General features: G+C 41.5%; 1 protein-coding gene across 2 annotated transcripts in view; it reads right to left on the bottom strand.

Moving 5' to 3' along the window:
• The window catches only part of LOC121875159 (phospholipid-transporting ATPase ABCA1-like), a 157731-nt gene extending 137571 nt beyond the window's left edge, over window positions 1-20160 (bottom strand). The window contains exons 1-14 of one of the 2 annotated variants that reach the window (XM_042379592.1): window positions 20104-20160; window positions 18378-18470; window positions 17639-17816; window positions 17285-17535; window positions 14633-14748; window positions 13988-14117; window positions 13283-13404; window positions 13040-13167; window positions 12521-12760; window positions 12180-12373; window positions 11328-11464; window positions 10357-10493; window positions 8520-8678; window positions 391-593 (exon numbers count right to left, since the gene is read on the bottom strand). In XM_042379592.1, the coding sequence (XP_042235526.1) occupies window positions 391-593; window positions 8520-8678; window positions 10357-10493; window positions 11328-11464; window positions 12180-12373; window positions 12521-12760; window positions 13040-13167; window positions 13283-13404; window positions 13988-14117; window positions 14633-14748; window positions 17285-17535; window positions 17639-17647 (1826 nt within the window). In that variant the 5' untranslated portion in view covers window positions 17648-17816; window positions 18378-18470; window positions 20104-20160. Of the gene's footprint in view, window positions 1-390; window positions 594-8519; window positions 8679-10356; window positions 10497-11327; window positions 11465-12179; window positions 12374-12520; window positions 12761-13039; window positions 13168-13282; window positions 13405-13987; window positions 14118-14632; window positions 14749-17284; window positions 17536-17638; window positions 17817-18377; window positions 18471-20103 lie in introns of both variants that reach the window. The other variant, XM_042379591.1, reaches the window with a different exon arrangement.
• Between the last annotated feature and the right edge of the window lie 5135 nt (window positions 20161-25295).

A 25295-nucleotide genomic window follows, 5' to 3' on the forward strand; every position in this document is an offset into this window, starting at 1 on the left:
GGGCGGCTAACGAGCCGATCAGTGGCGAAGAGGATAAAAGGAAAAGGCCCTGATGTTGACCTGTGCCCGGGTGGGCTAATCCCCATAAAAAAAATTTGAAATCGTCTCCATACACAGAACTAGACTTCCTTGCTGCTACACAGTAACCCACACACGGTCCTGAGTATGGTTCAAAACACACATCTGCTCGCTAATGTACTGGCCGCTGACCATTCAAAACACGAAGTTATATTAGTCGAGAAGGAAGAGTTAACTTAACAATCTAATGTGCACAAAACAAAACCTCTCGTATCTTAAAACATGATTTTGGTTCATTCACTCCTCCCTCCCCCCTGGCCTCCTATAACACATCAGTTTATGAGTTACCAGACACAGTTTGAGTCAACATACCATTGTTTCTGGAAGTCGAGGAATCCAGTGTACAGTAAGCGAGCCTCCTTAACAGTAACATCCCAGAAGTGTTCCAGTGTACTGAGGTTATTGGGTTTATTAAAGTCAAACTGCTCCAGCTGTCTCACCAAGATCCACAACTGGTCATAAAGATCTGCAGAACTGACCTGGGGGACCTGAATTCCTGGTTTCCCATATTCAGTCTGAAAAATAATATTCAATATATATAGTTAAAGTATTACTCATGAGACATCTACATTATCTACTATGGATATACATAAATAATATCAACCTCTACTATTAACTATCAACATCATTAAGAAGTGTGCTTTGGTCACAAGGTAGTAGGCAGCTACCAAACAGGGAGGTACTACCGCCTGGGAAAATATTGGAAGCATAATGTGTTGTCTAATGGTAGACCCTGCTGCCATATGGCATCACGAAAATTGTGACCAAGTCCCAGGTGGCTCAACTGACTTTCTGCCTCATTTACACACAATTGCAGGGTCTCAATTATTTCTCTTACTATTGACAACACAACATACATATATTGTTTCTCACTATTGATCTTTTTTTATTTTTTTATTTCTTTATGATTTATTATTATTATTATTATTATTATTATTATTATTATTATTATTATTATTATTATTATTATTATTATTATTATTATTATTGCAGTGTTATTATTATTATTTTATTTTAATTTTTTATTAAAAATTTTACTTATCTGAATTATTATTATTATTATTATTATTAAATTTTTGCCCCCCCCCAGGCCCCGATGTGGGTCAGTGACCTGTGCCCGGCAGGACTACTCCCCGTAAAAAAATAAAATAAAATATAGATCATATGAAGATTAATCTACCTCAGTTTATATCACCTGATGATTAACCACCCTAATACTAACCTAACCTAAACTATCCTAACTTAACCCCTCTGGGTAACATAGGGTGTTTCATCATCTGGTGAAATAAGCTGGGGGTGAATCTTCAGGTTATCCTTCATAAAATCTAATTCAGAATGATAAACTTATTATATTCATCCAACAAGAAACTGTATCACAAGTCAGATAGGCAATGTCCTGGTTGACCTCGAAGCTGTTGTAAGGTGGCAATGAAGGCCATGTTATTAGAGACAAAAGCCGGGCCTACTCCACCATCCCCATTTATAATTTTCGAGTTACTTTACCCTTTATTTTATATTTGACCGGTAATTATATAGGACTAACCCGCGGGCGAAATTGATTTAAAACAATAATAAAAACGCCGGATTTTCATTGCTATATTATTGTGGACACTTGTAATTATTTTTTAAAATAAACGCAACTTAACATTTGTGGTTATGAAGAACAGACCTAACCAACCAAACCTACCCAACCTTACCTAACTTCCCGGTATATTAAACATAAAGAACTTACTATGATATGGTGACATTTGAGTCATTCTCTGGACGTGAGATGATACGGCCTCATCAGCACTGTGCAGCCCGGCGGGTTAGTCCTATATATTAACCATTTGACCAATCAGCTTAAATGTTGAAGTGACGTCATAGTCACGTGCACCAATCAGCATGAGTGCAGATGTGACCTAATACTTGTGCGCTAATCAGCATTCACAGCCAGTTGGAGGTGTTTTCAGTGTCTAAACTACACGATAGGTACCGGACATTAAAAAAATACAAAAGTTGTGGGCAATTAAAAGCAATAATACCCAGTTTTCTTATTCTTTATTATAATTAAAGTGACTATTAGCAAAATTATCCCTTGCTTATCACTGATAAGAGAGAGCTACAGCATGAAATTGCATTCCTTTTCGGCCCGACTAATTACCCAAATGTAGCCGCAATTAAGTCAAATAATGGTCCTACATGAATAAATCGGACTGCCAATCACTTCTCGACTAGTATTTGGTGTCACAAAGTAAAAAAAAATTGGAAAACTTACTTTAATCTGAGTTAATAGATCGCGTGCATGTACCGAGGGAGCGAGTAATTACCCAAATGTAGTCGCAATGAAGTCAAATGATGGTCCTACAAGCGTAAATCGGGCTGTGAATCACTTCTCGATTATTATTTGGTGTCATAAAGTCACAAAAAATTGGTAAACTTAATTTAATCTGAGTTGTGTTAGGTTAGGTTAGGTTAGGTTAGGTACATGCACTCGATCTATTAACTCAGATTAAATTAAGTTTACCAATTTTTTTTGACTTCGTGACACCAAATAACAGTCGAGAAGTGATTGGCAGTCCGATTTATTCATGTAGGACCATTATTTGACTTAATTGCGGCTACATTTGGGTAATTACTCAGCACCTATATTTTGATACTAATTTAACAAAACTAACCTAAATGGTGAAATAAACTGGGGTCTAATCTTCAGGTGATCACAAGAATTTAACACCACACAAACTTGAAATTTGGAACACATTTTTTCAGCAATTATTCAACATTTATTCATTATACACGTAACTGTAAACCAAAGAGTGTGAACTAAACAACACTGGACTGGAGCAGGTTCAGGTGCCAGTGCATGCCCAGTACGTGCCAACAGTGCGTAATAAAGACGACCGACTGCCCAAGAGGTTAACGAGCCGATCAGTGGTAAGGCGAAGAGGATAAAACTAATAGTGAAGTCACCTGAAAACTGAGACACTGGTAGACAATTGGTAGAGGTAGACCATCCCCTCACTAACAGATGGCGGTAAAATAGTGAAGTAGAGCCCTTTAACTGGTTTGTTTATTATTACCCTAAGACTATAATAAGAAAGATAAGAAAGCAAGGCGAAAACCGCGTAGGCCACATAGCATAGTTGGTGGCGGAGTCAGCGGATGGCGGTAGTGTGCAAGGGTGGGCGTCACCATCACCTGTGTGCCGTGTACATACATACAAAAAAAAAACAGATCACCCTGAGCTTGTGTTACGTTTTCACGTTGCTATATATCATTGATCATATAGAATTTACTGTGTGATATTGTATGTGTGTGTGAATGTGTACACATTAAGAACGTCAAGGCAAGGACGTCAAGGTAATAATATTACCTTGACGTCTTTGCCTTGACGTTCTTAATGTGTACACGCACACAAACACACACACACACATACAATATCACACAGTAAATTCTAGATGATATATATAGCAACGTGAAAACGTTAACACAGCTCACTCCGCCGGTTACCTTGGAAACATGGACACGCTACCTTGGGCTTTTAGTTAGCCGCGTTGCCAACAGATGGCGTTGATCAAAGCTCAGTGGCTCACTTTTTTTATTGGTAAAGCAAAGACTATAATAAGAAGACAGGAAAGTAAGGCAAGAACCGTGTAAGCCACATAGCATATAGTTGGCCGTATGTGGCCGGGAATTGTTATACATGGGGCCTGCTGAACGACGCTCAAAATTCGGGCTATGCGACTGGAAGTTTTAACCGCGAGCAAGGGACTCGTGCGACTTGCCGGTGGACGTTGATAGCTGCCGCTCCACTACAAACCATGACGTCATCCCGGGCTTGTTCCACGCTGAGTGCTCCCTAGTTTTCTTTGCACAGCCCCAATTATTGGTAAGTTTTATACATAATAACAGTATAAATTAATCGTGAATGTATGTAGAACAAGGTAGTTTATATAACAATGAATTATTTAGTCGTAATGTAAAAGAAAAGAGCAGTGCCGGATTAACCATGAGGCACTTGAGGCACTGGCCTCAGGCCCACCGACCCTAAGGGGCCCCCAAATCCAAACATTCTCGAAGTTGAAGCATATAAAACATGAACTTCGTTCAACGATATCCTAGCAACGTCTCAAGTTTCTGTCTCTTATGAACATTGAATGAGTTATTTTGCAGAAGCTTAATAATGATGAAATCATTGATAAATTTTGGTATATATATATATATATATATATATATATATATATATATATATATATATATATATATATATATATATATATATATATATATATATATATATATAACCCTGAGAGTAGGGGGCCCCAAGTTGATCTGTGCCTCAGACTCCTATTAAGCTTAATCGGGCCCTGGAAAAGAGTGTGTTATCGCAACTCGTCTGTTGCTACCTCAAAACTGCATCAACTGATAGCTACTCGGCTACGCCCACTACCGCAGATATTTCAGATAACTGCACTGGAATTACGATGGTCATACACATTTTTATAACAAACACGAGGGGATTTGTGCATTCATCACAGCTGTGTGTAGGGACAAGTTGCTTGATGACAAGCTTCGTCTGCTAGGGCCAGCAGAAAGCAAGGCTAGGTAGCATTTTGTTTACCTTTAATGGATAACCTACAACATATTTAGCTTTAGCCTATCACTGTGTCTATAATTAACTGCTACAATTAATACTTTTTTGAAATATGAGTGATTCTAGTCAAGTGGCAGGGAAAGGTTCTGTAATATACTGTAGGTATTCTGTTTCAGACCTGAAAGGAAACATGCCGCCTCCAGCAACAAAGAAGCGAAAAATTGCAGAAGGAAATCGCAAATTTAACCCTCTTTGGGAAGAGGAATTCTTTGTTATTGTAAAACAATATGAACTGTATTTGCTTACATTTGTGGAAACAAGTACCGTTCAAAGCTCACCAACATTCACACCACAGAACTTGTAAAGGCTGCTGTTACCAAGTTTAAACCAAATTTTGCTGAAATTGCAAATCATATCCAGGCTCAACCCTCACATTAGTTTTAGTATTGTTCTGTGTATCTGTATTTGGAATGTGAACCCTTATTTTGCATTGCAAAAAGCCAGCTTTATGCTACTTTATAACAACAGCTGAAAGACATTTTTATTCTAAAAATATCACAAGGCTTTTTTTTCTGCTCTACAATATATCGTAAAGTACTTTTCTCTCTTGTTTTTTTGTATTTCAAATATGTATGTTGTTTGTAATAATTTTTCTTATAGTAAAATATAGTCCTGCATTTCTGCTTGCTCATTCAATCCTGTGGAATGCGTTGTTGACTTTTGTTGTCTGAGTACAGCTGCAGCCGATCGCTGATTAATTATTTGCCAGCTGATGTGGTCGACTAGTATAAAAGGTTGCGGACCCATGGTTTACATGAAGACCGGGACATTTAACCATGATTGGGCGTCACCATCACCGGTGTGCCGTATGCACAGGTACAAAAACAGATCACCCTGAGCTTGTTTCACGTTTTCACGTTTCTATACTGTATATCATTGATCAGATACAATTTACTGTGTAATATTGTATGTGTGTGTGTCAGTGTGTATGTGTGCATGTGTACACATTAAGAACTTCATAATGTGTACACACATACAATATCACACAGTAAATTCTAGATGATATATATAGCAACGTGAAAACGTAAACACAAGCTCACTCCGCCGGTTACCTTGGAAACATGGACACGCAACCCTCACGCGCCCAGGGTCTTTAGTTAGCCGCGTTGCCAACAGATGGCGTTGATCGGAGCTCAGTGGCTCACGTTTTTTAATCGGTAAAGGTAGACGCTTTCCCGTCTTTCTTATTTTAGTCTTTGATTGCTACTGAGTGCTAGTCGAGGTTTTGTTATGGGGTGGAGCCAGGAATTTACCGAGATGGAGGAATAAGAGAAGAAGGATGAAGGAAGGAGGGAATGAGAGAGAAAGGAGACGGAGGAGGAAAATAATAAGGGAGGGGGATTGAGGTGGGAAGAAAAGAGAGAAAGAGTAGGAGGAAGGAGGGAAGGGACACACACACACACATATCGTATCCACTTTTTTGCCCTTAGTATCTATATCAGTTCTCGTGTATAGAACCAAATGCACAATGTGCTTGAATACTCTCACGCAAATGACGATAACAAAGTGTGCGGCCAGACATACTGCCTCACACGCCTGTACTCACGCATTTGTGAATAAGTTACCCTTTATGTATAGAACTAAACAAAGTGTATTGAAATACTGTGTAACATTCAGTGCCATAATATCCTGACCACGGGGGTTAATTATTATGGCCCGTTGTAAACTCTACTCTGTAATCCTTTTGCGTTACCGCTCACAGGATGGGTATGGGGTGCACAATAAAGTAGCTGCCGTAAGCGGCAAAATCAAAAAATCAAATCACATATCGTTTCTCACTTTTGATCTTTTTTCTTTTCTTTATTATATTATTATTATTATTATTATTATTATTATTATTATTCATCATTATTTATCATCATCATCATCATCATCATCATATTCATCATCATCATCATCATCATCATCATCATCATCATCATCATCATCATTATTATTATTATTATTATTATTATTATTATTATTATTATTACATCTTCGCCCCCCGGGCCCCGATGTGGGTCAGTAACCTGTGCCCGGGTGGGCTAATCACTGTAAAATACACACACATACACACGACGTCAAGCTGTACGCTTCCGAGGGGCTGTCTCCACCTTTCAGTCACTCACCTGTGGCGTCCTCCAAGGCACCAAGATGGGACCACTATGCTTCCTTATGCTTATCAATGATGCCCTAAGAGAAACCCCTGCTCGCTGGAAACATGTCGACGACTCCACCATTCTACTCCCGACTATACCGCCCTTCAGGACTTATTGAACAGTCTCCAAAACTGGGCCACCAACAACCACGTCACCATCAACCATACCAAGACCATGGTTATGCACATCAACCTCTCCTCCGACGTTGTCCCGCCCCCTTCCATTACTCTAGGTCCCAACACACTCCAGGTTGTAGATTCCACTAAGCTCCTCGGCGTCACCAAAGACAACAAACCAAATTGGAAACCAAACGTCAGTGAAGTTGTCAAATCCTCCAGTTTCCGTCTCCACCTCCTCCGCCGATTCAAGTCCCTCGGAGTTCCTGCGCCCGAGCTCCTCAGTGTTTACTCAACATTCATACTTCCCAAGCTCACCTATGCCTCCCCTACCTGGTCTTCCTCCCTAAATGCCACACAACGTAAACACCTAGAAAAAGTGCAAAAGATGGCATGCAAGATTATTCTCTCCCCTTCCTACTCCACATATCAAGAAGCGCTCAACACACTGACCCTTTCGACTCTCACTGACCATCACCACGACCTCATCTGCAAATTTGGTAAGAAGCTTCTGCACCATTCTCGACACCGGCTCCTATTACCACCTGAGATCCCTAGCCCGAGACTTGCTGTTCGATACCACAACCGCATCCAGCCCATACGAGCACGAACTGATCGCTATAAGAACAGCCCAGTCCCAACCATTGTAAAAATTATCAATAACTTGTAATCAACCAGTGTATTCACTCCCAGTAAATCCTACTTTTTGCACTGTCACTATGTTGAAATGCCCTGTAGTTTGAGCTTTTCCCCACCTAGTTATTATATATCTTATTTGTATCACTTATGTTACTTGTATATTATTTGTAAATCGAAACCCATTCCCCAATTATGTAACTGTATATTTTCAGCCTTCTGGCTGCTATGCTCTTTCAATAAACCGTTAATTATTATTATTATTATTATTATTATTATTATTATTATTATTATTATTACACACACACGAGGAGAACCTCACCCATGAGTATCACAAATGTCAGGGCACCTCAGGATATATATATATATATATATATATATATATATATATATATATATATATATATATATATATATATATATATATATATATATATATATATATATATATATATATATATATATATATATGTATATATATGCTGATAACCACAAGGAAAGAAGAAAACACGAAGTCCCCAAGTGCTTTCGTGTAATTCACATCTTTAAATAGTAGGGTCATTACCTAATACCTGACCATTGTGGACCTGGTCTCACCTTCTCTGTATATATACACCTTGTTTTGTACTTCTCTTCAGTCTGTACTCACCCCTGAAGATGTGAATTACACGAAAGCGCTTGGGAACTTCGTGTTTTCTTCTTTCCTTGTGGTTATCAGCATATACCTAGATCACGCGCACCTACAGTGATTTATATATACTCTGTATAAGAGACACATAAGACACACTATTACCCCACTCCACCACTGATAGTAATTATAATATTATGTTGAGGAGTGTTAGTAAATGTGGGTTGATTAAGAATTTACGAGGGAGTGTGAGTGAGGAAGGTCCCCTCCCTCCTAGGTACTGTACTCACCAGGGCCTTGATGACAGCTGTGGTCAAGTTAGAGAAGACAACATCAGGTGTGTGAGGGTGTAAGACATAGTGACACACCACCTCCACTACCACACTCACGCCCACACTCCTGTTACACGCACCAGCCGCCCACTCCACCCATGTTTCTTTCTGCTCAACCTGCCAACAGAGAACATGATGTTAAGTTGTTTTGTGTATACTAGAGTGGCTGACTATGTCATATATTTGAAGACACTATGTCAACATACAGGTGTTGAATGTATACACACACACACACACACACCTACTAATGTATGTGTTCATCAGGTCTAAATATAAGAGTGGATCAAGACCGTGAACATTTAGTTTCCTTTGAGTGAATAAATGATTAAGTCTGGTATATACTGGTGCACTGATTTTTACATTGAAATCCTACATAAAAGCCTCGATGTTGTATTTATGGCTGTTGGCAACACCCATGTGTTGGTCAACGAGAAATTCTTGCAGGAGAATCTTTAACAAATATATTGTCTTATACAGACAGGAACTACAGGGTGTCTACTGGCCAGACAAAAAATTCCCTGGTTTTTCCATTTTTTTTTGTGTAAATATGAAAAGTTCCAGGTACATTAACTCGGTATTTACTACGACAGAATAACAAAATTAGAAGTTTTCAGTAATATGTAAATACTATTGGGAAATTTAAAGATGATACATATGATAATAAGAAATTGAAGACCCATTCGTGACCAACTCCAAGCCAATCTGACAAAAAATATACAGCTCTGTTATTGAAGTATTAATTACACCTGTGATGTACTTAAGTCTTGATACATAACAATTTATTACATAATGTCAGTGGGGGCATAAGATAGTATATACCTCTCTACATATTTTCAAAAAATACAATATACATATATCCTTTCAGAAGTGTTAACAAGGTAGGTGGGTTAAAGGGACTGGGAGGCAGCCATGACCCATCACTATTATTATAGTCTTTCATGAGCGCAGCGTGACTGTGTGAGACTAATTAATTCCAACCAATGGGCGCTGACCCGATGGTGTTATTACAGAATAAAACCAGCGCCGTCCACTGGGGGTGTGAGTCATTGCTTCGGTCGACTGTCCACCCGGCGCTAAATTTAAGCAGCCGATTCTCTGCCGGGTCTCAATATGATAGGTCACTTACCCATCCTTTTTTTTTATTGCCACTGGCTACCGGACTGACTATTTTATTCAACCAGCTATGATCAGGATATTTTTTTCCACGGATCTCTGCGATTCACGTGGGTCGACCTGGACGTTCCAAAAAAGCCGTAAATCCGGCCCAAACCGAAAAATCACACCCCTGATCTACCTATAAGACTCATGATAAATATGCAGAATAATCCACTTAAATAAAGTCACTTAATTATAAGAACAATTCATCTCTGACAATACTCATCACAGAATTAATGGGTATAACAGTCCTATTATATTTGGTTATTTGATCACTAACATGAAAGATGACAGGTATACAAACAATTCAGTTATTGGAGTGGACTATTTACTGAAATTTGTTCCTAAAAATTTAATTATTTACCGATTATACTATTATATAGTACATTAATTTATGGTATAATGGCTGTCAAAATAGCAATATTTTTAAGTTGAACTGAATTCACATAAAATTCCAGGTTTATTTGTAAAATTCCCTGACTTTTCCAGACTAGTAGACATCCTGAACAAGCAAAGGTGTCCATAATGTTGGCAATAATAACCTCCAATTTATTTTCAAAATCAGACACAATGCTCAGTGTTGTCTTGTTTTCAGAGCAGAGATGTGCACAAACACCAACATTATACACGACACACTCACCAGGACGAAAGAGGTGGCGAAAGAGGTCAACTCTTTTAGCAGGAAGTCTGCAGTACCAACGGGTCCCTGACGGAGTAGCTGTAGAGGCGGGAAGTCCTCCTGGACAGTCATCAGTGAAGAAAGCGTCAGTTCCTCACCTGCTGACAGAAACAACACTTGTTCATCACAGGTAAACTTGTTGTACCTCTGTTCAGCTTTTGTCATCGACTATATCAACCCAGATTCTCAGATATTTAGGTTAACTTCTTTACCAAAAACTGAAGTTTTAATAAAACCTTAAGTTATGACACAAACACTGCTGTCAAAGACCTGTATCATCCACATTACACCGAGACTTTACTGAATACTATATAGAAGTACAGCATCTTTTATCCCCAACAGAGAAATGAATTAACACATGAATTTATAGTCACCAGACTCAAGTTGTTGCACATCCGTTAAAGTTGTGTTGTTCACGACAGGTGTTCATGTATGTACACATGCCTGAGGCAGATGTAATTTTTTCTTACCTCAAGAGTGAGTTGACATGTGCAGTATGTGACACTAGAGTTACTGACTGTTGGCTGTCATGAGCTACAAAACATAATAATTTACCTCTGAGGATGATGATTTTTAAAGCTTCATACGCTAAATACTGTATCCTTTAACATGAGTCTTTGACAATTGATTCAATACCTCATTAATCTATTTAATTACATGCTTGAAGTCTTGTGTCGACATTACGTAAATTTGTGCTGTATTTTTCTCCTAATGGGATTGATTAAACACTACAGTATATTAAAGTCTGTGTGTTCAGTAAACAATACATGTATACCATTATGAATGCTATTCATGTATCAAAGGCCATTTTAAGTTTGTCACATGAAGATGCTCTTTTAAACCTTCGATGATGACTAAAAAATCAATAAAAAATCAATGAATGAATTTGATAATCTAAGTCAAGAATTGTAAACAAGAGTAAGTTTCGATACCTTGTAGGAGGTGAGTGAGTGCAGTGGCGACAGTGTGGGTGTGGTACATGAGGTACTGCACCGTGCTGGCCACCTGCTGTGTCCCTACCTCCTTCCCCATCCATACCATCACCTGGTCCACCATTTCCAGCATCATCCTGCATAAGGCAAGTCAAAAAGACACGTTAATATCTGTAAAGTTTACTTGACTAAGCTACTGTTAGGTTAGGTTGTGTCATCACTGTCAGGATGAACTACATGTTTTGGTGTTTGTTAAGTTGTGATGAGGTTAGTTTAAGGTAGTGTTACCGAAAGCTTAGTTAGGGTTAAGCTTAGTAATAGTTAGATTAAGTTAGGTAGAGTTTATCATAGATAAGATTAAAAGTTAGTTGAAGTTGTAAGGTCAAGCTGGGGCTATTGTCGGTCAGCTGAAGTTATATTACTTAATGGTTGGTGTTGGGTACAGTTAGGTAATGTTACGTTGATCAAACATGGCAAGACAAGACTAGGTTTGGACAGGTTCAGTTATGTTAGGGTAAGTTAAGTTAGGTTCTCTTGGGATGGTAAGGTTAGGTTATATTAGGGTAGGCTCAGTTAGATTAGATTAGGTTCAGGTAGGTAAGGTTGCTTTAGGATAGGCTTGATTATCATCTGAGATCTTTTACCGAGATCCATTTGCTCTACTCCAAGTTTCTATGCTGTCAGATATATGACATGTACTGGCACAGACTTATAACATAAAGATAACAATTACTCTATGTAAACAACAAATCCAGTACTAAGACAGAACAAGTTTCCTTATGAATTAAAGTTACTACTCTCTATAAGACTAAAGATTTCAAGTACTGTGCTCTCTCTTTCTCTCTCTCTCACCTCATGTACATTTGGGGATTCACGTCCACCTCGGTAAAGGAGTCCTGGAATTCCTGTATGATGGTTGTCTCCCAGGATGTGGTGAAGACATCCAGGATGTCTCGAGGATCACGTGAGGTCAGGAGCCTAGAGAAGGATTTCACTAGACGGAGGGCGGAGCCTACGTCCACTTCCCCCGGAGAGAGGTCCTCAATCTGACCCAAGAAAAGGTAGGGTAAGTTAGACTGTATACAGTATTTACTTATTGGGCTGTTTGTACTGTACTCAGTTTCCTGTCTCAAAAGTAAACTTTGTTGTTCTGGTATTAAAATCAAGACACATGGCTTTGTTCCGCCACTCACCAGGGCCTTCACACTCTGGGTCAACTGTGTGTCGGAGGTGAGCTCATCAGTTATGGCGGTGAAGTTTTCACAGAAGTAACGCTCAAGGCCTTGGACGTCCTTCTTGATGGTCTCCAGCTGGGACCAGGATGCTGGGAGGTCACCCACAGTGGAGGCCGGAGGGAAGAGATCAGTGATGGTAGTGTCACTGCAGGGGTAGTAGCGCCACGCCGTCTCATTGGTCAGGAGTGCCATCATGTTCTGTTGTGGAAGAGGTTGCTGGGTTACAGTACAATAAAGGCTCTGGTCTCCCCAAAACGCCAGGGAACTCAACACAACATTTGACTGTATCAAAGTTTTTGATAACTAATAAGAAAAAGCATCTGATAATATATAAACACACAAACTTTATCTTATAGATGAGTCATGGTTTTCATTCCATCTTTAAGTTTGTCTTTCCCATTCAATGACATCTTACAGGTCCCATTCTATCCCTATTGCATTTCTGCCCCTCTCCCTCCCCAGGTCTCCCCTACTAACCGTGGTAACACCGGTGATCCCCCAGAGGTAAGGGATGGCGAGGAGGCGTGGCAGTACTCCCACCTGCTTTACAAGAGGAGTGGTGTAGGGGCACCCACCTTCACACCACGCCCAGGGGTCACCCGCACCTGTAGCACAAACATACAACACTTAGCTCCTCACACACAGGTAGATATATAATTTAAACTGTACCACAAAACAGTGAGAGTACAAGCAGCATACACCAGCTTGTGAGGTACTTACTGTACACCTTGTCGAGGATGTTGTAGGAGGCGTTGAGGACCCCCACCAGCTGAGGGAAGGGAGGAGCAGCCATGACAGTAGGGATCTCCAGCACATCATACACATTTTCCACCACCTCCATCCTGCAGGACGGTCAACACAAGTCACTGCCAGTTAGCACAACATGAAAATACCATATACAGAAAATCTCTATTGATGACCCGTTAGATGCAACACCCCATCTAACAGACTATAAGGAGAGAGAAGTCCGTTATATGTTGACCTAAAGCTTTAAGTAAGGCGGCCTCTGTGTGTTGGTGTTTGTATGATAACTCTACAATGGTAATGATGGTGGCATTATTAAGGTCACCCTGGCATACCCTAGTCAAGCTATACTGTTGGGGTCAAGAGGTCACTTAGTGCAAATCTGCACTACGGGTGTGGGTGAGCAACTCGCCTGAGGGTATTACTGTACTCACGATAAGGGCAAGTACCAGCAACAGTCATGACAAGATACACTTGAGTTCTGCTAATGTGGTTGTTGTTACTTATCAATCATACACTCAGGGATAATAAACCACATTGTTTTTATAGCTACTTTGTTTTGAACAGTTAACATAAACAACACTTATAATATTCTCCCCACTAAAACGACTGCCATCTTTACAGCCATCTTCCATAATATATATATATGGCTTATATGATAAAAGTCGGCCATCAACTCACGCATCCTTTGGCAACACGGTGAAGAGGAGCTCCTTCAGGTGTTGGCTGAGGAGGACATCACTAGCGACCCACGGGTGTTGGGTGACGGCCGATATTTGTATGATGGAGTGTAGAGTTGATGCCGCCAGCCCTGGGGAGTGTACGGGCTGGGTTATTGCACCTGGCTGGCTACACCCTACTGTTACACCCTACACAGTACATTTGCAAAAATTCCCTGTACTTAAACAAAAGATTAACGGGAAACTGATAATCTGTATAAAAAAAAGACAAATTATTTAATAGATTTACTTATTAATTTGTAATGAAAAGTTAAAACAGGAGTTATGTGAGACAGGTAATTAACCACACCTGGCAGTAGAGAACCCAACCTAACCCAACCAAAACAAACCAAACCAAACACAACACAAACGAACCCAACCAAAACTTAACCTAACCTAACTTAACCCAACCTAACCCAACCCAAACTAACCTAGCCCAAACTAACCTAACCCCACCCAATCCAACCTAAACCCAACCCAACCCAACCCAACCCAACCCAACCCAACCCAACCCAACCCAACCCAACCCAACCCAACCCAACCCAACCTAACCCAACCCAACCCAACCCAACCCAACCTAACCTAACCTGCTGTAGAAAACACTGACCAGTTAGCCTCTCCACAGACCGGGAATCCGTGAGAAGGCGAATGAAGTGGGGATTAATTCTTTCCAGATCCTCAACTAATAGGATGTTGCTCACTTGGTTCAGGTAGATCCTCGTCCTGAAAGATACGATGTTAATTTACTGGTGTGTGTGTGTGTGTGTGTGTGTGTGTGTGGAAGGAGGAGAGTGGGGCACATGGATGGCAGGGGTTAACTGATGGATGGCAGGGGTTAACTGATGGATGGCAGGGGTTAACTGATGGATGGCAGGGGTTAACTGATGGATGGATCAATGACTAGATCAACAGGTAGAGAGAACTGATGGATTCGTGTTCACGAAAATGGTGAGGAAGGCATTGATGAACGCCGAAACATAGATAGATAGATATTTAACTAGAGATAACAACTAGAAGTATTGGTAATATACAGGAAACACACAAATGATGTAATCGGTGTTTTAATATCAGTAAATATATATTTTTTTATCTTAAAATGACGTAGCCACACAACAAATATATATATATATATATATATATATATATATATATATATATATATATATATATATATATATATATATATATATATATATATATATATATATATATATATATGTGTGTGTGTGTGACCTGTATAGCCTTCACTGACCTAACTAAGACCTTACTCCGGCCCAACAGGGACGCTCTTGTGGACACTCGCCGTTTTGTACCCATTGCCATTGTGGGCAACCCACGATGGCATGAACTGGTGTCTGCAACAGCACCCAGTCTGAGTTCTTCCCCATCCAAACAGGGTAAAACAGGGATGTACTGGCCAACTCCTTTCCATTTTCTCAGCCTTTTGCCAATTTAGTCTATGGACACCGGGTGAAGGGTCTTTTCAACATAAGACGACTCCAGGGAGGAACAAAGATGTCGGCAGCTTCCATTACTGAACTTCAGTATGCAGAACTCACTCTTGTCGCTCACACTGAATGTACTTACGGAGATCCTGAACACCTATACAGATGCTTATATACTTCGCCTGAGGTGAATGTACGTAAGATCAGATTCTCTTTCAGCCTTGGTTCAGCGACACCACCATCATGGCTCATTACATCCTCCAAGTTCGCTGGGAAGACAAGAGAACAAATGCCAGATTTCGTGACACCAACTGTAGGAGATTTGAGGCTACCATTATCCATGAACAATTACGGACTGGCCATGTTGCCGCATGGACGACAGTAGACTCGAAGCAAAGCATTTTTTCAGTCACCTAACGAATAGTAAACGTAATCCGGCGGGCAACTGATAAGTATAGGCTTTAAGACAAACCTGGTGCCAACGACCCCCTCACCTGGAGTCGATTACCCATATCGTAACGCTTGAGGAGCACCACACGAGGTGTCAATACTTTCGAATTAGCCTGACTGCATACCGAGGCAGACAAACGCCAACACCGGAAAGACGCTGCCGCCGCCCTCCTGCACTAGATGCAGCCTCCACATGCAACATCTGGACGACTCTGGTCCCATATCGCCCTCTTTACCCTCAAAACTCAAACGAAAGTGAACATCTCTAATAATTCATATTTCCATTTCATAGCTAGATGATCGTCATACCGATTCAGCATAGCGCAGTTGCAGTAAGTAGTAGTAGTAGTAAGTAGTAGTAGTAGTAGTAGTAGTAGTAGTAGTAGTAGTAGTAGTAGAATTTGAAAAAATAGCTAAGCGCAGGAGGTGGGCGCTCGAACTGGTTAACTACGTCGATAAGGGCAAATGGTTTCAGTCTTAATTTCAGATGCCACTCTATTGTTTGGGCGTTATCGCAATAGTAGGTTTGCCTCCCAATGCGTGTGTTTTTCTATGACGGCGATCACGCCATGGTGCAAGAAGGGCTCATATGCATGAGGCATGACGAGGTGGTGATCTCAGCCAATATGAAGTGAAACTGCTGAACGTCATGGTGGAACCGACCTCCACTGGATAGATCTTCAAAACACATTCACTAGAAGCCCGTGTGGACGTCAGTGCTCGAGGATTCTGGACGCGAATACAGCGAGCTTTTCGACATCAGGATTTTGATCCCATGGCGCATGTCACCGTAACCTAGCCTCGATGCTGCACATAGGAGGAACAAAACGACAAAGAGGGCATATGGGGAGAGAATTCAAATCGTTGATCAAGGCAGCTTCACTCTCTAGTGTTCACAACCTCTGGTGGGATGGATCCGCGAAGATGTTTTCACGCCAGACTCGCGGGGGTGATCTCCGAACAGAAAGCCGAAGTTATGTTACAGCCTGGATGAGATGTCGACTGTCCTTCTCGTCGTCTTTCTGTTTCTTGGCGCACGAGAGCTTTTCTCATCCGACAACTGCTGCAGATATTGACTATGAGGCTACAGTCACTGAATGCAGCATAGATCTGCGGCTCAACTAATTCAACACAGATAGGATAGCTTCTTATGTATTAGGATATTTAATATTAAAGTAATTGAATGGTGGCGAAGGTGTGGCTATTGGGAGGCTGGAGGCCACATTATAAAAAACAAAGTTGTAGTAGTAGTAGTATTGTGTGTGTGTGTGTGTGTGATAAATAAATGAATAAAAATGAATACGAATGAAATAAATAATAATGAATGAATAAATAATAATAAACACAATAGAGGTCAAATTTACAGAGTTTTGATGACATGTTTAAGGAGTTGAGCATCATCTTGGAAGGCCTTGAGCTTGTTATGTTCAATAGGCGGTAAGCGAGACAGAAGATCATCAATGCCCTCTATAATGGATCTCCTCGTCCTGATGGTAGTAGCTCCTGCACCCTCCTGGGAGTGATCATCAAGCTTCAGTAGCTCGTGGATCACCCCAGACAACTTCATGATGCTCTCAAGAACCTGGGATGGCTTGGTCGGCTGCTGGGAGTACATCTGAAGGAGAATTGTTTTAGGAATGATTTACTGACATGCTCATTTAGATTTAATTTCCTCCATATAATATGTGGGGTAACTTTAACCTGACTTGGAGACTCACCTGACCCATTTCTGATTGGTTAAGCGGTGTCCTCAGGAGTGCTGTGATTCGCTCAAGATCTCTAGCCCCGCCCTCACTACAGAACTTGGCTCAAAATCCACCAATCAGCATCGTTCAAATCGACCCACGAAGACCTGCTACAAGCCCACGTCGTGAGTCTGTCTTCTGTTATTAAGTCCTGAAAGATGATAGACAAGTGACTATACACACCAGGGCGGATCCAGGCATATCAAAAGGGGGGGATCCAAGAAGTTGTGGGTGGGGGAACATAGCTCGCCCAACCAATACTGCATTAAAGAAAAAAGTATTAGAATTTTCTGATAAAGGGGCCTGGACCCCAGGTCCACCATGGATCCGCCCTGCACATATATTTTCTGTCAAATATACTGTAGATATTTCACGTATAATCTGACAATTAGATCCCAGCTTAATTCACCTGATGATTAACTACCCTAACCTGGCCAACTCTAATCTAACCATGCCTCACTTAACATAGCCTTATCTGACCTGACCGGATCTTATCTAACCAATCCAATTTTACCTAACCTAGCCTTACCTTCTCTACTTTAACCCACTACTAATGTTAAAGCTAACCTAACCTAACCTAATTCTTCAGCTTGTGATTGAAAACTTTAAATATAAAACGGATTAAATTCATCTAAAATCTTTCACATTGACATTAAACAAAAGCTGTTGGAAATATCTCCCTGTGAGAGCATGGGTTAATTAACTACCTTACCTGGACGAGGGAGAAGTTGGTGAAGGAGGCGAGGACGGTGAGGGGAGGGCGACGGTGGCAGGTGAGGCGAGGACCTAACCATCGACAACTGAACTGCGTGTGTGAGGGAGTTGACAGTGATGAGTTATTCCTTTCAGTTATTGACACTCACTCACACACACACACTCACTCACTCACTCACTCAATCACATTTACACAGATATAAATCAACAAATAAACATACAGGTACACGTATATACTCACACAGATGCAGACACAGGTACACACACACATACACATACATGAAACTGAGATATACACATACAAATATCACTGTAGGAGATGAAACAAAACAACCCTGTATCTTCGACTGTAACCTAGGGGTCCTCTTCACAACAACTAATACAGAGGCGTAGCTTCAATATATTATTTACAATACCTCGGCTTCCACCTCTCATCTACACTGTCAAAAAATAAATAAAATAATAATAATAATGATCACAACCCACCCAACAATTGTACTTGATAAATAAGTCACCTAAAGATAAACAATATAGTTGTCTGTTACCCCAACAATGTTTTATTTTTTTATTTTTTTTATTTTTACCCCAAATTAAAAAGTGAAGGTAAACTGTACTGTAGATTGTAATTGGCTGTCATAAAGTGTACATTACAGTGTTGTGACAGGAGGAACTAATGTGCTAGGTTAACTGGACTTAAAGATGTCATAAGATAGTTTCAGCTGTATTAAAATATGCTAATGAGTTGGGTCTTGCCATAAACTGGAATGATTAATCCACAATGTGCAAATAGGGGGCGCCGGTGGTAGAGCGGTACCGCTCTTGCCTCGCAAGAGAAATGTCACGAGTTCGATTCCCGGGCAGGTGGAAAATTGTTTGGACACACTTTTAGCCCCTTGGTCCCTGTTCATCTAGCAGTAAAGTAAGGCCCATTAAATCGAAGGTTGCGAATTGTATTCAGGTTGTTGGCTTCCAATAACTTGCTGACAAAAACCTATGACTCTTCAGGCTTCTACGCCCTTGACAAAAAACCTATGACCCTTCATGCTTCTATGTCCTTAATTCATGAGACATAAAGGCAAGCATGAACTTAGCATGCTTCCCAGATGGGCGCTGTAAGCGCTTCTACACTTCACCTTGCACAGGATGTAGGGGGGTGCTCAATAAACTAAAAAAAAAAAATTGCAAATCTAATTATAGTTTTAGAAGAAAAATCGAAGGCTGGTTTGACTGAAAATTTCCAAATTTTAACATCTCTACAGGACGATGTTTCCCTGACTTAATCACCTCAGTGGCTGTTCATAAGACCTTACCTGAGACCTGTCACTCGTGGCCTGGTCACGTTACTTGACGCCCCTATAAAACCTCCCTCTGTAATTGTTCTTGTCAGGTGTGGCCACTGAGGGGTGATGCTGCAGCTGTTGACAATCTTATCAGGCAGCTGTATTAAGCCACGACACCTTCTCTACGCCTACAGCTCACTTATCCACCCTGTCTCTTGCATTTTAGTCACTTACTGTTCTTCTCACACTACTGAAGAGGGCCGTGGGCTACGGTCCAACTATACAGTGTTCTCGTTATTCTGTGTTTTATCTTCTACAGTGGGATATCATTTGTATTATTTATGTGGCATTACATAATTTCTTCACACACACACACACACACACACACACACACATAACAAAGGTTGACATCCATGTATAAACTGTACAGTATACAACACTTACTGTCAACAGCTTGGGTGATGTTGGTAGCCATGAGGGAGGCAACCTGCAGGACTGTCAACACACGGGTGACAGGGCTGCCACCTCCGGCAGTAGACGACTGGTAAAGTTATCCAGGGCCTCACCCATCCTGCAGGAGGAGGAGGAGTAGCACACTGTAGCACCACCACCAGGAATCAACAGTACCTAATGTTTACTTCCACCACAACACAGCGTGATTATTATGAGCTATACAAGACTCACCTGCCTTACCTTCACTCCACACAACCATACTTACTGCAGCTACGGAACCCCACACACACACACACACACACACACACACACCTGATATGACCTTAAAACGAACGTGATAATGTGGTACCTGGTAGAATGAAACACAGGTGGATACGTGCGGAGGAGTCTGGGCAGGATGGTGGTGGCGCCCATCAGTAAGGTGTGGTAGACGGGGCGTTGTCTTAGCTTCTCCTCGACCTCTTGAAACCCGGTGTTGAGTGTCTCCATTGACGACCCCGCCTTCTCCAGCACCGCCTTCCACGATGCCTCACCTGTCTCCTGTAGGTGGTGGTGTTCTTCATTAGCTCTCTCTTTTCTTCAATAAACCTGAATCACTAAAAACAGCTTCAGTTCAAGACATAAAGAACGGTAAAATAATCACTTAAATTTTTGTATTGTCACTACTTCCTGCATCATCATCATCATCATCATCATCATCATCATCATCATCATCATCATATTATCATCATCATCATCATCATCATCATCATCATCATCATCATCTATACACTCGTAATTGACACATTAATAACAGCATGGTGTAATACGGTGGGTCAGGGCTGAGAGAGTCTGGCTATAAGGAACACAAGTGTATATTAATGTGTAGTAATGTATAACTAATATGAATGGATCACCTGAATATTAGCCCCCAGCTTATTTCACCTGGAGATTAACCTAACCTAACCTTAAACCTAACCTAACCTAACCTAACCTTAAACCTAACCTAACCTAACCTTAAACCTAACTTAACCTTAAACCTAACCTAACCTACCCCAGCTTATTTCACATGAAGATTAACCTTACCTAACCTATCCCAGCTTATTTCACAAAAGATTAACCTAACCTAACCTATCCCAGCTTATTTCACATAAGATTAACCTTACCTAACCTTAAACCTAACTTAACCTTAAACCCAACTTAACCTTAAACCTAACCTAACCTATCCCAGCTTATTTCACTAAAGATTAACCTAACCTAACCTACCCCAGCTTATTTCACCTGGAGATTATCTAACCTAACCTTAAACCTAACCTAACCTATCCCAGCTTATTTCACCTGGAGATTAACCATCTTAATGCTAACCTAACCTAACCTAACACTAACCCTAACCTAACACTAACCTAATCTAACCTAACACTAACCTACCTAACCTAACACTAACCTAATCTAACCTAACCTAACCAACAACAGAAACCTAACCTAACCTAACCTAACACTAACCTAATCAACCTAACCTAACACTAACCTAATTCTAACCTAACCTAACCTAACCAAACCTAACACTAACCAAACCTAACACTAACCTAATCTAACCTAACCTAACACTAACCTAACCTAATTCCACCTAACCTAACACTAACCTAATCTGACCTAACCTAACCTACACCAACCTAACCTAACCTAACACTAACCTAATCTAACCTAACCTAACCCTAACACTAACCTAATCTAACCTAACCTAACCTAACACTAACCTAACCTAACCTAACCTAACACCAACCTAATCTAACCTAACCTAACCTAACCCAATCTAACCTAACACTAACCTAATCTAATCTAACCCAACCTAACAGAAACCCAACCTAACCTAACCCAACACTCAACCTAATCTAACCTAACCTCAACACTAACCTTAATTTAACCTAACCTAACACTAACCAAACCTAACACCAACCAAACCTAACACTAACCAAACCTAACACTAACCTCATCTAACCTAACCTAACACTAACCTAACTCAACCTAACCTAACCTAACACTAACCTAATCTGACCTAACCTAACCTAACACTAACCTAACCCAACCTAACACTAACCCAATCTAAACCTAACCTAACCTAACACTCAACTCAACCTAACCTAACCTAACACTAACCTAATCTAACCTAACCTTAGAAGTTCATAAAAATCTGATGTTAACAATTGATTGAAAGAAACACTGAATGAAGAGGAGGGAATGAAGGAGAGGAAGAGGAGGGAATGAAGGAGAGAGAGAAGCATCAAGAGGAAGATGGAAGGGAGGGAGAGAGAAATACTCTCAAGAAGTTGAAGATGGGAAGGAGGAGAGAGAGAGAAGACCACAAGAGGAAGATGAAGGAGGGAGAGGAGAGAGGAAGCATCAAGAGAAGATGAAGGGAGGGAGAGAAAGAGAAGACCAAGAAGAAGATGAAGGAGAGAAAAGGAAGACCAAGAGGAAGATGGAAGGAGGGAGAGAGAGAGGAAGACCAAGAAGAAGATGGAAGGAGGGAGAGAGAGAGAAGACCAAGAGGAAGATGGAAGGAGGGAGAGAGAGAGGAAGACCCAAGAGGAAGATGAAGGAGGAGAGAGAGAAGACCAAAGAAGAAGATGGAAGGAGAGAAAGGAAGACCAAGAGGAAGATGGAAGGAGGGAGAGAGAGAGAGAAGAATAAGAAGAAGATGGAAGGAGGGAGAAGAGGAAGACCAAGAGAAAAGATGGAAGGAGGGAGAGAGAGAGGAAGACCAAGAAGAAGATGGAAGGAGAGAGAGAGAGAAGACCAAGAAGAAGAAGATGGAAGGAGAAAGGAAGACCAAGAGGAAGATGGAAGGAGGGGAGAGAGAGGAAGACCAAGAGGAAGATGGAAGGAGGGAGAGAGAGAGGAAGACCAAGAGGAAGATGGAAGGAGGGAGAGAGAGGAAGACTAAGCGGGAAGATGGAAGGAGGGAGAGAGGAAGACCAGGAGAAGATGAAGGAGAGAAAGGGAAGCTACTCAAGAGGAAAATGGAAGGAGGGGAGAGAGGAGGACCAAGAAGAAGATGGAAGGAGGGGGAGAGGAAGACTCAGGAAGATGGAAGGAGGAGAGAGAGGAAGAACAAGAGGAAGATGGAAGGGAGGGGAGAGAGGAAGCATCAAGAGGAAGATGGAAGGAGGGAGAGAGAGAGGGGAAGACCAAGAGGAAGAGCTGAAGGAGGGGAGAGAGAAGACCAAGAGGGAAGATGGGAAGGAGGGAGAGAGAGGAAGACCAAGAGGAAGATGGAAGCGAGAGGAGAGAGAGAGAGAAGACCAAGAGAAGATGGAAGGAGAGAGAAAGGAAGACCAAAAAGGAAAATGGAAGGAGAGGAGAGAGGACACTCAAGAAGAAAGGATGGAAGGAGGAAGAGAGGAAATAGACCAAGAGAAAGATGGAAGTAGAGAAAGAAAGACCGAAGAAAGAGGAAGATGGAAGGAGGAGAGAGGAAGACCAAGAGGGGGTGGAAGATGGAAGGAGGGAGAGAGAGAGGAAGACCAAGAGGAAGATGGAAGGAGGGAGAGAGAGAGAGGAAGAACAAGAGAAAGATGGAAGGAGGGGAGAGAGAGGAAGACTCAAGAGAAAGATAGAAGGAGGAAGAGAGAGAGAGGGAAGACCAAGAGAAAGATGGAAGGAGGGAGAGAAGAGAGAGGAAGACCAAGAGGAAGATGGAAGCGAGGGGAGAGAGAGAAAGAGGAAGACCAAGGAGGAAAAGAAGGGAAGGAGGGAAAGAGAGAGGAAGCATCAAGAGAAAGATAGAAGGAGAAGTAGAGAGAGAGGAAGACTCAAGAGAAAGATGAAGGAGGGGAGAGAGAGAGAGGAAGGACCAAGAGAAAGATGGAAGGAGGGAAAGAGAGAGGAAGACCAAGAGAAAAGATGAAGAGGGAGAGAGGAGAGAGGAAGACCAAGAGGAAGATGGAAGGAGGGGAGAGAGAGAGAGGGAAGACCAAGAGGAAGATGGAAGGAGGGGAGAGAGAGGAAATAATTCAAGAGAAAGATAGAAGGAGGAAGAAAGAGAGAGAGGAAGACCAAGAGAAAGATGGAAGGAGGGAGAGAGAGGAAGACTAAGAGAAAGATAGAAGGTGGAAGAGAGAGAGAGGAAGACCAAGAGGAAGATGGAAGGAGGGAGAGAGGAAGACCAAAGAAAGATAGAAGGAGGAAGAGAGAGAGAGGAAGACCAAGAGAAAGATGGAAGGGGGGAGAGAGAGAGAGAGGAAGACCAAGAGAAAGATGGAAGGAGGGGAGAGAGAGAGAGGAAGACCAAAGAGAAAGATGGAAGGAGGGAGAGAGATGAAGACCAAGAGAAAGATAGAAGGAGGAAGAGAGAGAGAGAAGCATCTCAAGAGAAAAGATGGAAGGAGGAGAGAGAAGACCAAAGAGAAAGATAGAAGGAGGAAGAGAGAGAGAGAAGACCAAAAGAAAGATAGAAGGAGGAAGAGAGAGGAAACACTCAAGAGAAAGATAGAAGGAGGAAGAGAGAGAGAGGAAGACCAAGAGGAAGATGGAAGGAGGAAGAGAGAGAAGACCAAAAGCGGAAAGGATAGAAGGGGAGGTGAAGAGAGAGAGAGGAAGACTCAAGAGAAAGATGGAAGGAGGGGAGGGGAGAGAGAGGAAGACTAAGAGAAAAGATGGAAGGGAGAGAGATGAAGACCAAGAGAAAGATAGAAGGAGGAAGAGAGAGAGGAAGACCGAAGAGAAAGATGGAAGGAGGGGAGAGAGAGGAAGACCAAGAGAAAGGAGGAAGAAGGAGGAAGAGAGAGAGAGGAAGACCAAGAGGAAGATGGGGAGGGAGGGGGGGGAGAGGAAGAACACAAAAGAAAGATAGAAGGAGAAGAGAGAGAGAGGAAGCATCAAGAGAAAGATGGAAGGAGGGAGAGAGAGAGGAAGCACCAAGAGAAAGATGGAAGGAGGAGAGAGAGACTGACACTGCTGAGAAAGACAGAAGGAGTGAAGAGAGAGAGAGGTAAAGACCAAGAGAAAGATGGAAGAGGGAGAGAGAGGAAGACCAAAGAGAAAAGATAGAAGGAGAAGAGAGAGAGGAAGACTAAGAGGAAGATGGATGAGGGGAGAGAGAGGAAGACCAAAAGAAAGATAGAAGGAGAAGAGAGAGAGAGGAAGACTCAAGAGAAAGATGGAAGGAGGGAGAGAGAGGAAATACTCAAGAGAAAGATAGAAGG

This window comes from Homarus americanus, unplaced genomic scaffold, assembly GCF_018991925.1.
Source record: "Homarus americanus isolate GMGI-L3 unplaced genomic scaffold, GMGI_Hamer_2.0 scaffold36970, whole genome shotgun sequence".
In the NCBI taxonomy this organism is placed as follows: domain Eukaryota; kingdom Metazoa; phylum Arthropoda; class Malacostraca; order Decapoda; family Nephropidae; genus Homarus; species Homarus americanus.